At 61.2% G+C, this 15,546-nt stretch overlaps 1 protein-coding gene across 1 annotated transcript; it reads right to left on the bottom strand.

Annotated features, from left to right (window-relative positions):
* Positions 1 to 1,835: 1,835 nt before the first annotated feature.
* NHLH1 (nescient helix-loop-helix 1) lies at positions 1,836 to 7,314 on the bottom strand. The gene has a single exon (XM_085560878.1). It carries the CDS (start codon positions 4,756 to 4,758, stop codon positions 4,438 to 4,440), a length of 321 nt encoding a protein of 106 aa, XP_085417004.1. The 5' UTR covers positions 4,759 to 7,314; the 3' UTR covers positions 1,836 to 4,437.
* Positions 7,315 to 15,546: the final 8,232 nt, after the last annotated feature.

Below are 15,546 nucleotides of genomic sequence, written 5' to 3'. Positions count from 1 at the left end.
CAGAGAGCCGCGCTGCCATTGGTGGGATTGAAATGCGTGTGGGGGTCAATGGGGAGGAGGGGCCGGGAGGGGAAAGGAATTGGGGAGGGGGCTTGGGGGGATTTGGGGGGAATTGGGGGGGATGTGGGGGGTATTGGGGGGTATTGGGGGCATTGGGGGGATTTGGGGCGAGGGGAGATGGAGGTCGGGGGATTTGGGGGATTTTGGGGGGGTTGGGGGGATTTGGGGTGAGGGGAGATGGGGGTCGGGAGGATTTTCGGGGGATATGGGGGGTATCGGGGGTTTGGGGGAGTTTGAGGGGTGACCCGGTGGCTGTGGGGTCTGTGCCGGGGGTCCCTGGTGACCCCATGGCTGTGGGGTCTGTGCCGGGGGTCCCGGGGGTCTCTGGTGACCCCATGGCTGTGGGGTCTGTCCCGGGGGTCCCTGGTGACCCCACGGCCTTGGGGTCTCTGCCGGGGGTCCCTGGGCCGCCCCCGCGGCTGCCCCGGGGCGCTCCCGCCCCGCTCCGGGGATGATTTATGGGGTCGGGGTCGTTCCCGGGGTGATTTATGGGGTCGGGGTCGCTCCCGGCAGATGGAGCTGCGGCAGCTGGGAAGGGGCGCTGTTTATGGGGCCGCCCCTCCCCTCCGAGGGCTGCGGGAGGGGGACACGGCCCTGAAGGGTTTGGGGACAATAGACCCTAAAGGGGTTTGGGGACAATAGACCCTAAAGGGATTTGGGGACAATGGACCCTGAAGGGTTTGGGGACAATGGACCCTGAAGGGGTTTGGGGACAATGGACCCTAAAGGGGTTTGGGGACAATGGACCCTGAAGGGTTTGGGGACAATGGACCCTGAAGGGTTTGGGGACAATGGACCCTAAAGGGGTTTGGGGACAATGAGCCCTGAAGGGTTTTGGGGACAATGGACCCTGAAGGGTTTGGGGACAATGGACCCTAAAGGGGTTTGGGGACAATGAGCCCTGAAGGGTTTTGGGGACAATGGACCCTAAAGGGGTTTGGGGACAATGAGCCCCGAAGGGTTTGGGGACAATGGACCCTGAAGGGTTTGGGGACAATGAGCCCTGAAGGGTTTGGGGACAATGGACCCTGAAGGGTTTGGGGACAATGGACCCTGAAGGGATTTGGGGACAATGAGCCCTGAAGGGTTTGGGGACAATGGACCCTGAAGGGGTTTGGGGACAATGGACCCTGAAGGGATTTGGGGACAATGGACCCTGAAGGGTTTGGGGTTCCCAAGGTGAGGGGGGGATGTCCCCGCAGCAGGGGGGGGACGGGGGGGGACAGGGGACGATGTCCCCAAACTGGGGGGGGGCAGGGCTGGGGGGCCCGGTAGGGGGCGCTGCTGGCCCGGCGGTGATTGGGGACAGGGGACAAACCCTGGGGACATTGGGGACACCCCCGGGGACATTGGGGACACCCCCGGGGACATTGGGGACAACCCCGGGGGGACATTGGGGACACCCCTGGGGGAACACTGGGGACACCCCCGGGGGACATTGGGGACACCCCTGGGGACATTGGGGACACCCCTGGGGGGACATTGGGGACAACCCCGGGGGACATTGGGGACACCCCTGGGGCATATTGGGGACACCCCCGGGGACATTGGGGACACCCCTGGGGGGACATTGGGGACAACCCCGGGGGACATTGGGGACAAGCCCGGGGACATTGGGGACACCCCTGGGGGGACATTGGGGACACCCCTGGGGACATTGGGGACAAGCCCGAGGACATTGGGGACACCCCTGGGGACATTGGGGACAAGCTTGGGGACATTGGGGACACCCCCGGGGGGACATTGGGGACACCCCTGGGGACATTGGGGACAAGCCTGGGGACATTGGGGACACCCCCGGGGGGACATCCCTGGGGGGACATTGGGGACACCCCTGGGGCATATTGGGGACATTGGGGAAAACCCTGGGGGGACATTGGGGACACCCCTGGGGACATTGGGGACACCCCCGGGGGACATTGGGGACACCCCCGGGGAACACTGGGGACACCCCTGGGGACATTGGGGACACCCCTGGAGCAATTCCCGGATTTTTCTCCCAGTCCCAGGTGGATTCTCCCAAGGAATGGGATTTTCCCGAGGGATGGAGAGGATGGAAAGGGCTGGAAAGAGGGAAAAATGGGAAATAGGGGAAAATGGGAATGGGGGGAAATGGGAATGGGGGAAAATGGGAATGGGGGGAAATGGGAATGGAGGGAAATGGGAAATAGGGGAGAAACGGGAATGGGAAAAAAAAAATGGGAATAGGGATAAAAGCTAGGAATAGGGAGGAAAAAGTGGGAATAGGGGGAAAAAAAGTGGGAATTGTGCCGGGACAGCCCTGGAGAGGCCCAGGCCGAGGGGCCGGAATGTCAATGAGCAGAGAGCTCCCATTGTGAGGGACAATGGGGCCAGATGGGGCCGGGGCCCCAACGGGGTTTGGGGTCTGCCGGGGTGGGAACGCCACCGTAACGGGATTGGGAATGGGAAAAGTGACCCTGAAGGGGATTGGGAATGGGAAAAGTGACCCTGAAGGGGTTGGGAATGGGAAAAGTGACCCTAAAGGGATTTGGGAATGGGAAAAGTGACCCTGAAGGGGTTGGGAATGGGGACAGGATCCTAAAGGGGTTTCGGAATGGGAAAAGTGACCCTGAAGGGGTTTGGGAATGGGAAAAGTGACCCTAAAGGGGTTTGGGAATGGGAAAAGTGACCCTAAAGGGATTGGGAATGGGGACAGGACCCTGAAGGGGTTTGGGAATGGGAAAAGTGACCCTGAAGGGGTTTGGGAATGGGGACAGGACCCTGAAGGGGTTGGGAATGGGGACAGGCCTTTTCCTTTTCCCCCCAGAACTGCACAAGGACACTGTGGATAAGTTCATAGTAGTAATCATAATAAATAGTGATAATAATAATTAATGATAATAATAAATAATAAATAATCATAATTCTCAATAAATAAATCAATTCCATAAATATCCTCATGGCACAGAGACGGGGGGAGGGGAGGGAAGGGTCTGGGGGAAAAGGAGGAGCCGGCCCCGGGAATTCCCGCTCCAGTTCTCCGGGAATTCTGGTCCCAGCTCCTCTGGGAACTGCAGCTCCAACCTTTTGGGATTTGCTGTCCCAGCTCTCTGGGATTGGCAGCTCCGTCCCTCTGGGAATTTTGGCTCCATCCTTCTGGGAATTGCTGCTCCAGTTCCTCAGGAATTGCTGCTCCAGTTCCTCAGGAATTGCTGCTCAAACCTCTGGGAATTGCGGCTCCACTCTCTGGGATTTGCTGCTCCAACATTTTGGGATTTGCTGCTCCATCCCTGTGGGATTTGCTGCTCCATCCCTGTGGGATTTGCTGCTCCAACCTTTTGGGATTTGCTGCTCCATCCCTCTGGGATTTGCCGTCCCAGCCCGCCAGGATTGGCTCTTCCTTCCCTCTGGAATTGCGGATACAAAGCCGTGGGAGCAGGGCTGGGGGGGGCAGGGTGGGCACACGGATGGACGGATGGATGGACACAGGGATGGACAGAGGGACACAGGGATGGACACACAGACACAGGACGGACACACGGACACAGGACGGACACGGGGACGGACACACGGACCCCTCAGACGTCCAGGACGTGGTTCAGGTAGGAGATGTAGCAGATGGCCAGGCGCAGGATCTCGATCTTGGACAGCTTCTTGTCGGGGGGCAGCGTGGGCAGCAGGGATGGACACGGGGATGGACACACGGACACAGGACGGACACAGGATGGACAGACAGACCCCTCACACGTCCAGGACGTGGTTCAGGTAGGAGATGTAGCAGATGGCCAGGTGCAGGATCTCGATCTTGGACAGCTTCTTGTCGGGGGGCAGCGTGGGCAGCAGGGACGGACACACGGACACGGGGACGGACACACGGACACAGGGACGGACACATGGACACGGGGACGGACACACGGACCCCTCAGACGTCCAGGACGTGGTTCAGGTAGGAGATGTAGCAGATGGCCAGGCGCAGGATCTCGATCTTGGAGAGCTTCTGTCGGGGGGCAGCGTGGGCAGCAGGGACGGACACAGGACAGACACACAGACACAGGACGGACACGGGGACGGACACACGGACCCCTCACACGTCCAGAACGTGGTTCAGGTAGGAGATGTAGCAGATGGCCAGGCGCAGGATCTCGATCTTGGACAGTTTCTTGTCAGGGGGCAGTGTGGGCAGCAGGGACGGACACACGGACACAGGACGGACACGGGGACGGACACACGGACACAGGGATGGACAGACGGACCCGTCAGACGTCCAGGACGTGGTTCAGGTAGGAGATGTAGCAGATGGCCAGGCGCAGGATCTCGATCTTGGACAGTTTCTTGTCAGGGGGCAGTGTGGGCAGCAGGGATGGACACACGGACACGGGGATGGACACACGGACACAGGATGGACAGACAGACCCCTCACACGTCCAGGACGTGGTTCAGGTAGGAGATGTAGCAGATAGCCAGGCGCAGGATCTCGATCTTGGACAGTTTCTTGTCGGGGGGCAGCGTGGGCAGCAGGCGCCGCAGCTCGCCGAAGGCCGCGTTGAAGGCCTCCACGCGGACGCGCTCGCGCGTGGCGTGCGCCGTGCGGTACTTGGCCGTGGCGCGCCGCCGCCGCCGCCGCTCCTCCCGGCTCAGCGCCTCCTTCCCGGCCGGGCCCGCGGCCCCGGCGCCCGGCGCGGGCTCGGGGTGCGCCGGCGGCACCGCCGGGGCGGCCGGCTCCGAGGTCAGCATCATGGCCAGGGCAGAGGGGACGGCGACGGAGGGAGCCCGGGGGTTTGGGACGGTGACAAAGAGACCCGGGGGCTTGGGGACAGAGACAAAGGGACCTTGGGGACAGAGACAAAGGGAACTTGGGGACTTGGGGACAACGACAAAGGGAACTTGGGGACAGAGACAAAGGGAACTTGGAGAGTTGGGGACAGATCCAGAGGGACCTTGGGGACAGAGACAAAGGGAACTTGGGGACTTGGGGACAATGACAAAGAGACCCAGGGACTTGGGGACAGAGACAAAGGGACCCCGGGGGTTGGGGATGGTGACAAAGGGAACTTGGAGAGTTGGGGACAGATCCAGAGGGACCTTGGGGACTTGGGGACAACGACAAAGGGACCTTGGGGACTTGGGGACAACAACAAAGGGAACTTGGGGACTTGGGGACAACGACAAAGGGAACTTGGGGACAGAGACAAAGGGAACTTGGGGACTTAGGGACAACGACAAAGGGAACTTGGGGACTTGGGGACAATGACAAAGAGACCCGGGGACTTGGGGACAGAGACAAAGGGAACTTGGAGAGTTGGGGACAGATCCAGAGGGACCTTGGGGACTTGGGGACAACAACAAAGGGATCCCGGGGACTTGGGGACAGATCCAAAGGGATCCCGGGGGTTGGGGACGGCAACAAAGGGACCCCGGGGACAGCGACAAAGGGACCTCAGGGACTTGGGGACAGATCCAAAGGGACCCCGGGGACTTGGGGACGGCGCTGAAGGGACCTCAGGGACTTGGGGACAACAACAAAGGGAACTTGGGGAGTTGGGGACAATGACAAAGGGACCCCAGGGTTTGGGGACAGCTCTGAACTGATCCTGGGGTTTGGGGACAGATCCAAAGGGACTTTGGGGGTTTGGGGACAGATCCAAAGGGACCTTGGGGGTTTGGGGACAGATCCAAAGGGACTTTGGGGGTTTGGGGACAGCACCGGAGGGATCCCAGGATCAGCTCTGAACTGACCTGGGGGTTTGGGAACAATTCCAAAGTGATCCCGTGGATCTGGGGACACCTCCAAGCTGGTCCCAGGGACCTGGGGACACCTCAGGAGAAGCTGGCCCCGCTGTTTTGGGGTCACCCCCGAGCCGATCCCAGTGTTTTGGGGTCACCCCAAGCTGATCCCGATGTTTTGGGGTCACCCCAAGCCGATCCCGATGTTTTGGGGTCACCCCGAGCCGATCCCGATGTTTTGGGGTCACCCCAAGCCGATCCCGGTGTTTTGGGGTCACCCCGAGCCGATCCCGATGTTTTGGGGTCACCCCAAGCTGATCCCGATGTTTTGGGGTCACCCCGAGCCGATCCCGGTGTTTTGGGGTCACCCCAAGCCGATCCCGCTGTTTTGGGGTCACCCCCGAGCCGATCCCGATGTTTTGGGGTCACCCCTGAGCTGATCCCGCTGTTTTGGGGTCACCCCGAGCCGATCCCGCTGTTTTGGGGTCACCCCCGAGCCGATCCCGATGTTTTGGGGTCACCCCTGAGCTGATCCCGATGTTTTGGGGTCACCCCAAGCTGGTGTCACTGTTTTGGGGTCACCCCAAGCTGGCCCCGATGTTTTGGGGTCACCCCAAGCTGGCCCCGATGTTTTGGGGTCACCCCCGAGCCGATCCCGATGTTTTGGGGTCACCCCAAGCTGGTGTCACTCTTTTGGGGTCACCCCGAGCCGATCCCGATGTTTTGGGGTCACCCCGAGCCGATCCCGATGTTTTGGGGTCACCCCAAGCTGGCCCCGCTGTTTTGGGGTCACCCCCGAGCTGATCCCGATGTTTTGGGGTCACCCCGAGCCGATCCCGATGTTTTGGGGTCACCCCAAGCTGGTGTCACTGTTTTGGGGTCACCCCCGAGCCGATCCCGATGTTTTGGGGTCACCCCGAGCTGATCCCGATGTTTTGGGGTCACCTCAGCAGGAGAAGTCCCCGGATCTGGGGTGTCCCTGCCCAGCTCCCAGCAAGGCCCGTGCGGATCCTCCTCCTGCTCCTCATCACATTCCAGCCGGGAATTGGGGCATTTTCCTTGGGAATTCCGCGTTCCCGCAGAAAACTTCCCCGGGGGCCGGAGCCGGGAGCGCAGCCGGAGGCATAAAATCCAACTCGAGATTTTCCGTGGATTTGGGGCTCCCAAATTTGGGGTCAGGACGTGGCTCCGGAGCCCTCAGGGGTCAGATCCCGCCGGGTCTGGAAAAGAAGGATTGGGAATTTCAGCTCCCGGTGGGAAAGGAGCCGGCAGAGGCATCTAATAAAATAATAAAAATTAAACGATGAAATTTTTTAAAAAAATTAAAAATCAATAAAATAAATAATATTAAAAATAACAAAAAAGTAAAGTAAAAATTAAAAGGAAGTAAAATAAAGTAAAAGGAAGTAAGAGCAAATAAAAATAAAAATATAAAAAAGAAAAGGAAAATCGAGGATTTTCCAGCTTTTCCCCGTCAGGTCCTGGTGACTTTGGGAGACAAACTCAGGGAATTGCAGCTGCCGGATGGAGCAGGACCCACTGGGGAGCTCGGCAGGGTCGGAAATTTGGGGTGCGGGGGGATTTTGGGGTGCGGGGGGATTTGGGGTGCGGGGGGATTTGGGGTGCGGGGGGATTTGGGGTGCGGGGGGAATTTGGGGTGCGGGAGGATTTTGGGGTGCGGGGGGAATTTGGGGTGCGGGGGGATTTGGGGTGCGGGGGGAATTTGGGGTGCGGGAGGATTTTGGGGCCGCCGGGGGGGATTTGGGGTGCAGGAGGATTTTGGGGTGCGGGGGGATTTTGGGGCCGCCGGGGGGATTTTGGGGTGCGGGAGGATTTTGGGGTGCGGGGGATTTTGGGGTGCGGGGGGATTTTGGGGCCGCCGGGGGGATTTTGGGGTGCGGGGGGATTTTGGGGCGCGGGGGATTTTGGGGTGCGGGGGGATTTGGGGTGCGGGGGGACTCTGGGGTGCGGGGGAATTTGGGGTGCGGGGGATTTTGGGGTGCGGGGGGATTTTGGGGTGCGGGGGGAATTTGGGGTGCGGGGGATTTTGGGGTGCGGGGGGAATTTGGGGTGCGGGGGGATTTTGGGGTGCGGGGGGATTTTGGGGTGCGGGGGAATTTGGGGTGCGGGGGATTTTGGGGTGCGGGGGGATTTTGGGGTGCGGGGGGATTTTGGGGCCGCCGGGAGGATTTTGGGGTGCGGGAGGATTTTGGGGCGCGGGGGGATTTTGGGGTGCGGGGGGATTTTGGGGCCGCCGGGAGGATTTTGGGGTGCGGGGGGATTTTGGGGTGCGGGGGGATTTTGGGGTGCGGGAGGATTTTGGGTGCGGGGGGATTTTGGGTGCGGGGGCTCTCCGCAGGCGGCAGGTGGCGGATGCGCGGCGGGGGCGGGGCGGCCTTTGTGTCGCAAATGAGCGCCGGCTGTCCGTCTGTCCGTCTGTCCGTCTGTCCCCCTGTCTGTTTGTCCCTCTGTCCCCCTGTCCGTCTGTCCATCTGTCCCTCTGTCCCCCTGTCCCCCCCGTCTGTCCCCCTGTCCGTCTGTCCCCCTGTTCCCCTGTCCCCCCCGTCTGTCCCTCTGTCCCCCCTGTCCGTCTGTCCATCTGTCCCTCTGTCCCCCTGTCCCCCCCGTCTGTCCCTCTGTCCGTCTGTCCCCCTGTCCGTCTGTCCCCCTGTCTGTTTGTCCCTCTGTCCCCCTGTCCGTCTGTCCGTCTGTCCGTCTGTCCCTCTGTCCGTCTGTCCCCCTGTCCCTCTGTCCCCGTGTCCCTCTGTCCCTCTGTCCCTCTGTCCCTCTGTCCCCCCCGTCTGTCCCCTGTCCATCTGTCCGTCTGTCCCCCTGTCCCCCTGTCCCCCTGTCCCCCCCGTCTGTCCCTCTGTCCGTCTGTCCCCGCTGGCTCCGCTCCCGGCAGATGGAGCGGCCGCAGCTGCTCCCGGGAATCCGCCGGGAATTCCCGAGCGCCGGGAGCGCGCCCCGCCCCCCGCTCCTCCTCCTCATCCTCCTCTTCTTCCTCCTCCTCATCCTCATCCTCCTCCTCCTCCTCCTCATCCTCCTCCTCCTCCTCCTCATCCTCCTCTTCTTCCTCCTCCTCCTCCTCATCCTCCTCCTCATCCTCATCATCCTCATCCTCCTCATCCTCATCATCCTCATCATCCTCATCCTCATCCTCATCCTCATCCTCATCCTCCTCATCATCCTCCTCATCCTCATCATCCTCCTCCTCCTCATCCTCATCCTCCTCATCCTCCTCCTCCTCATCCTCCTCCTCATCCTCATCCTCCTCATCATCATCCTCATCCTCATCCTCATCCTCCTTATCCTCATCTTCTTCTTCATTCTCCTCCTCATCTTCACCCTAATCCTCATTCCCATCCTCCTCCTCCTCCTCCTCCTCACCTTCATCCCCGCTGCCTTCCCTGGAAATCCGGGCGCGTCCATGGAAAGAGGGAGAAACTTTGGAATGGGAAAAGCGGCTGGGAATGAGCCGGGAATGGGCTGGGAATGAGCCGGGAATGGGCTGGGAATGAGCCGGGAATGAACCGGGAATGGGCTGGGAATGAACCGGGAATGAGCCGGGAATGGGCTGGGAATGAACCGGGAATGAGCCGGGAATGGGCTGGGAATGAACCGGGAATGAGCCGGGAATGAACCGGGAATGAGCTGGGAATGAACCGGGAATGAACCGGGAATGAGCCGGGAATGAGCCGGGAATGAACCGGGAATGAACCGGGAATGAGCTGGGAATGGGCTGGGAATGAACCGGGAATGGGCTGGGAATGAACCGGGAATGGGCTGGGAATGAACCGGGAATGAACCGGGAATGGGCTGGGAATGAACCGGGAATGAGCCGGGAATGAACCGGGAATGAGCTGGGAATGAACCGGGAATGAACCGGGAATGAACCGGGAATGGGCTGGGAATGAACCGGGAATGAGCTGGGAATGAGCCGGGAATGAACCGGGAATGGGCTGGGAATGGGCTGGGAATGAACCGGGAATGAACCGGGAATGAACCGGGAATGAACCGGGAATGGGCTGGGAATAAACCGGGAATGAACCGGGAATGAACCGGGAATGGGCTGGGAATGCTCCTCTCCTTTCCTTCCTCCTCCTCCTCCTCCTCCTCATCCCCATCCCCGGCTGCCGCGCCGGGAAATCCGGGAATGCCACGGGGAAAAGGGGAGAAACTTTGGAATGGGAAAAGCGGCTGGGAATGGATCCCAAATCCCGCCGGGATCCCAATCCCGATTTTTTAAAGGCTGGAATGATGGGAATTTACCCCCTAAAAAAAAAAAACAAAAACAAAAAAAACGGGAAGAGCTCCAAAAATCCCTGGGAGAGGGGTGGGATTTCCCCCACTGGTTCTCCCGAAGAAATTCCCGGGAATTTGGATGTTCGGGATTTGTTCCGGGCTCGGCTTCACCCCGAGGAGGGAATTTGGGAATTTGGGAATCCGGCCCCTCGAGCTGCCCTCTGCATCTGGGATTCCCGGGAATTTGGGGTGGATCCCACACTTGGGAGGGAAGCAGGAGACTTTTTTCGGGAAAACTCGTTTCATTCCCGGATCCAAACAAACTCCCGGCCTGGGTTATCCCGGGGCTTTTCCTTGGAATTCCTGCTCCAGCGCCTCTTTTCCTTTTTTTTTGCGGGGGAAAACCTCCCAATTCCTAAACCCAGCCGCTCCAAGGATTCCTGGTCATTCTCCACTTCTCCCAGCAAAACCCCGGGAATTCTTCCCACCTCCTCCCTCGCCCTTTTCTCCCATTCCCGACCCGTGGCGTGACGAAATTCCCGACAATTTTCCTTGGAAACAAACGCGTCCAGGGCCCCAATTCCAGGCGGGTTCTTTCCCTTTTCCCGGCTCCCCAACCCTGCCAGGAAAACCCCTTTTTCCAAAGGGATTTGGGAGCCAAAGGCGGCAGTGGGATCGAGGCTTTTCCCGGGAATCTGGGGCCGAATTCCCGCCCGCATCCCGGTTTTCGAGCCATTCCCGATGCCTGGAAAAGCCGCCTTACCCCGAGCCCCGCAGCATTCCCAGGCTCCGGGCTTTCTCCTCCAGGTATTCCCAGGGTTTGGAATCCGCTCCGCTCATCCATCCATGGAGGAAGGGAAAAACTTTCCCTGGATTCTCCCGAGGTCCCGCGGCGGATCCGGGATGGGAACCCGGGATCAATCCCGGAATTCCCGGGGCGGCAGCGCCGCTTCGGAGCCTCCGAGGAGGAAATTCGCCGCTCCCCCCAAAAATTCCCAATTTATCCACCCTGGGCCCGACCCCGGGAGCCTCATTGGCCTCTCCCGCTCCCCCTCCCTTTTTCCTCATAAATATGGAAAAGCGGGAATTCGGGATTCCATTGGCTGCGCGGGAGCCCCGGGAGGGGCGCGCTGGATGCGGGCCGGGAAAAGGCGACAGCTGCTCCCGGTGCTCCTTTCCAGCGGGAATTCGGGCCGGGAAAAGGGGGAAAAGAGCCTGGAGCGGAATTCCCGGCCCTGAAAAATGGGAAAAAGGAGCCCGGAGCGGAATTCCCGGTCCCGAAAATTGGGAAAAGGGAGCCCGGAGCGGAATTCCCGGTCCCGAAAATTGGGAAAAGGGAGCCCGGAGCGGCATTCCCGGTCCCGAAAATTGGGAAAAGGGAGCCCGGAGCGGAATTCCCGGTCCCGAAAATTGGGAAAAGGGAGCCCGGAGCGGAATTCCCGGTCCCGAAAATTGGGAAAAGGGAGCCCGGAGCGGAATTCCCGGTCCCGAAAATTGGGAAAAGGGAGCCCGGAGCGGAATTCCCGGTCCTGAAAAACGGGAAAAGGGAGCCCGGAGCGGAATTCCCGGTCCCGAAAATTGGGAAAAGGGAGCCCGGAGCGGAATTCCCGGTCCCGAAAATTGGGAAAAGGGAGCCCGGAGCGGAATTCCCGGTCCCGAAAATTGGGAAAAGGGAGCCCGGAGCGGAATTCCCGGCCCTGAAAATTGGGAAAAGGGAGCCCGGAGCGGAATTCCCGGTCCCGAAAAATGGGAAAAGGGAGCCCGGAGCGGAATTCCCGGCCCTGAAAAACGGGAAAAGGGAGCCCGGAGCGGAATTCCCGGTCCCGAAAATTGGGAAAAGGGAGCCCGGAACGGAATTCCCGGTCCCGAAAAATGGGAAAAGGGAGCCCGGAGCGGAATTCCCGGCCCTGAAAATTGGGAAAAGGGAGCCCGGAGCGGAATTCCCGGTCCCGAAAAATGGGAAAAGGGAGCCCGGAGCGGAATTCCCGGTCCCGAAAAATGGGAAAAGGGAGCCCGGAGCGGAATTCCCGGTCCCGAAAATTGGGAAAAGGGAGCCCGGAGCGGAATTCCCGGTCCCGAAAAATGGGAAAAGGGAGCCCGGAGCGGCATTCCCGGCTCTGGAGCCCTCGGGTGATCCCTGGGGACGCTGCCCGTCCCTTTGGGGTCACCCAGAGCCTCCATCCCATAAATCCCGCCCGGGCAATTCACCGGTGGTGGTGGAGCGGGAAAAGTGAAAGGGAAGAAACTCGGGAATAGGCCGGGAGAAACCCGGGAATATCCCGGGAACAGCCGGGATCGCGATCCCGAGTCCGGCCGGGACGCAGCGGCCTCTGGGCCGGCTCTGCCCTCGCCCTCCTGGGGTTGTCCCGGTTCAGCTCCGGGAAACCCTCGGGAAACCCTCGGGAAACCCTCGGGAAATCCTCGGGAAACCCTCGGGAAATCCTCGGGAAATCCTCGGGAAATCCTCGGGAAACCCTCGGGAAATCCTCGGGAAATCCTCGGGAAACCCTCGGGAAACCCTCGGGAAACCCTCGGGAAACCCTCGGGAAATCCTCGGGAAACCCTCGGGAAATCATCGGGAAACCCTCGGGAAACCCTCGGGAAACCCTCGGGAAACCCTCGGGAAATCATCGGGAAATCCTCGGGAAACCCTCGGGAAATCATCGGGAAACCCTCGGGAAATCCTCGGGAAACCCTCGGGAAATCTGCTGCAGTTCCCGGGAGATCCCAGCGCTCCCAGCCCGCATTTGGGATCCTCCCGGAGCTCCCGGGACTGTCCCTGTCCCGGCTCTGACCCGGCTCTGTCCCGGTTCTGTCCCGGTTCTGTCCCGGTTCTGTCCCGGCTCTGTCCCGGCTCTGTCCCGGCTCTGTCCCGGCTCTGTCCCGGTTCTGACCCGGTTCCGCCCCGCTCTGTCCCGGCTCTGTCCCGGTTCTGTCCCGGTTCTGTCCCGGCTCTGTCCCGGCTCTGTCCCGGTTCTGTCCCGGTTCTGTCCCGGTTCTGTCCCGGCTCTGTCCCGGTTCTGTCCCGGTTCTGTCCCGGCTCTGTCCCCGCTCTATCCCGGTTCTGACCCGGTTCCGCCCCGCTCTGTCCCGGCTCTGTCCCGGCTCTGACCCGGCTCTGTCCCGGTTCTGTCCCGGCTCTGTCCCCGCTCTGTCCCGGTTCTGTCCCGGTTCTGACCCGGCTCTGTCCCGGCTCTGTCCCGGCTCTGTCCCGGTTCTGACCCGGCTCTGTCCCGGCTCTGTCCCGGCTCTGTCCCGGTTCTGACCCGGTTCCGCCCCGCTCTGTCCCGGCTCTGTCCCGGCTCTGTCCCGGCTCTGTCCCGGTTCTGACCCGGTTCTGACCCGGTTCTGACCCGGTTCCGCCCCGCTCTGTCCCGGCTCTGTCCCGGCTCTGTCCCCGCTCTATCCCGGTTCTGACCCGGTTCCGCCCCGCTCTGTCCCGGCTCTGTCCCGGCTCTGTCCCGGCTCTGTCCCGGTTCTGACCCGGTTCTGACCCGGTTCCGCCCCGCTCTGTCCCGGCTCTGTCCCCGCTCTGTCCCGGCTCTGTCCCAGCTGAGCCCCGCGTGTCGCCGCCCGCGGCTCCGGGGCCGTTCCGGGAGCAGCTGCGAGCGCGGCGGGCGCCGAGCCCGGGCGGGAGGGGCCGGGCCGGGGACCGGAGAGGGGAACGGGGACGGGAACGGGAGAGGGAAACGGGAACGGGGACAGGGACGGGGACGGGGACGGGGACAGGAACGGGGACAGGGATGGGGACAGGAACGGGGACCGGAGAGGGGAACGGGGACGGGAACGGGAGAGGGGGACGGGAACGGGAGAGGGAAACGGGAACGGGAGAGGGGAACGGGAACGGGAGAGGGGAACGGGAACGGGAGAGGGGGACGGGAACGGGGACAGGGACGGGAACGGGAACGGGAGAGGGGGACGGGAACGGGGACAGGGACGGGAACGGGAGAGGGGGACGGGAACGGGGACAGGGACGGGAGAGGGGGACAGGGACGGGAACGGGAGAGGGGGACGGGAACGGGAGAGGGGGACGGGAACGGGAACGGGAGAGGGGAACGGGAACGGGAACGGGAACGGGAGAGGGAAACGGGAACGGGGACAGGGACGGGAACGGGAGAGGGGAACGGGAACGGGGACAGGGACGGGAGAGGGGGACAGGAACGGGAACGGGGACAGGGATGGGGACAGAGGGACAGGAACGGGAGAGGGGGACGGGAACGGGAGAGGTGGACGGGCATGGGGACGGGGATGGGGACAGAGGGACAGGAACGGGAGAGGGGGACAGGAATGGGAATGGGGCCAGGGATGGGGACAGGGGACGGGAGACGGGGAATGCAGGGGGACAGAGCGGGGACAGAGCCTGGAGCGGCTCCCGGCGCAGCCGCATCCCAAATCCCAAATCCCAAATCCCAAATCCCAAATCCCAAACCCTCATCCCCATCCCAAATCCCAAATCCCAAATCCCAAATCCCAAATCCCAAATCCCAAATCCCAAACCCTCATCCCCATCCCACACTCCCGAATCCCCTCCCCACCACACCCAAGGGATTTTTGGGATCGCTCCCAGCCCCTCCTCATCCCAAATCCCACACCCCAAATCCCCATCCATCAATCCGATCCCACATTCCCATCCCCAATCCCAAATCCCCATCCATCAATCCGATCCCACATTCCCATCCCCAATCCCAAATCCCCATCCATCAATCCGATCCCACATTCCCATCCCCAATCCCAAATCCCCATCCATCAATCCGATCCCACATTCCCATTCCCAAATCCCCATCCATCAATCCGATCCCACATTCCCATCCCGGGGGGATTTTTTGGGCTCGTTCCCGGCGCGGCCGCAGCTGATGCCGCCGGCTCCGGGCGCGATTCCAGCCGGGAAGGAGCCGGAGCAGCGGAGCCTTCGCTCGCCAGCGCTTCCCGCCGGGAATTCCGGGCTTCCCGCTGGGAATTCCGGGCGCCTTTCCCATCCCGGGGGCTCCGGAACGGGATCCGGGGCTGACCCAAAACGGGGCCGGGATCGGGGCCCCATCCCAGAGCCGGGATCCCTTTCCCGGGCAATTCCCAAAATTCCCATCGGGATGGTCCCGCCTCAGCTTTTCCTCCTCTGGAATTGCCGGGAATGGGGGATTCCACCCAGGGATCCCCAAAATCCCACGAGCCCGGGAAGGTTCTGCCGGGATTTCGCTCATTCCCAGTCCCGGGAATTCCCGGGATTTCGCTCATTCCCAGTCGGGTTCCAGGCCCATTATCCCAAATTCCTGGCTCATTATCCCTAATTCTTGGGTCAATATCCTGAATTCCCCGTTCATCATCCCAAATTCCCGGTTCATTATCCCAAATTCCGGCTCCTCTCCAGCCTTTTGTGTCCTTCCCATCAGTTTTCCCAAAGCTTTTCCATGAATTATTTGGGAATCCAAATCCCGTCCCTTTTATCCACCTGATCCCAACCCCAAATCCCAAATTTCCCCAAATCCCAGCGTTCCCCCCCCCCAATTTTTTTTTTTTTTTGTGGCTTCAACAAGGGAAAAAACCTGGAAATAAAAAAGG

Source organism: Lonchura striata, chromosome 25 (assembly GCF_050655825.1).
Source record: "Lonchura striata isolate lonStrDom1 chromosome 25, ASM5065582v1, whole genome shotgun sequence".
In the NCBI taxonomy this organism is placed as follows: Eukaryota; Metazoa; Chordata; class Aves; order Passeriformes; family Estrildidae; genus Lonchura; species Lonchura striata.
This window is presented reverse-complemented; position numbering and strand designations above follow the sequence as displayed.

Coding starts and splice junctions, on each gene's coding strand:
- NHLH1 (XM_085560878.1), bottom strand. CDS start 4,758: ATGATGCTGACCTCGGAGCCGGCCGCCCCGGCGGTGCCGCCGGCGCAC.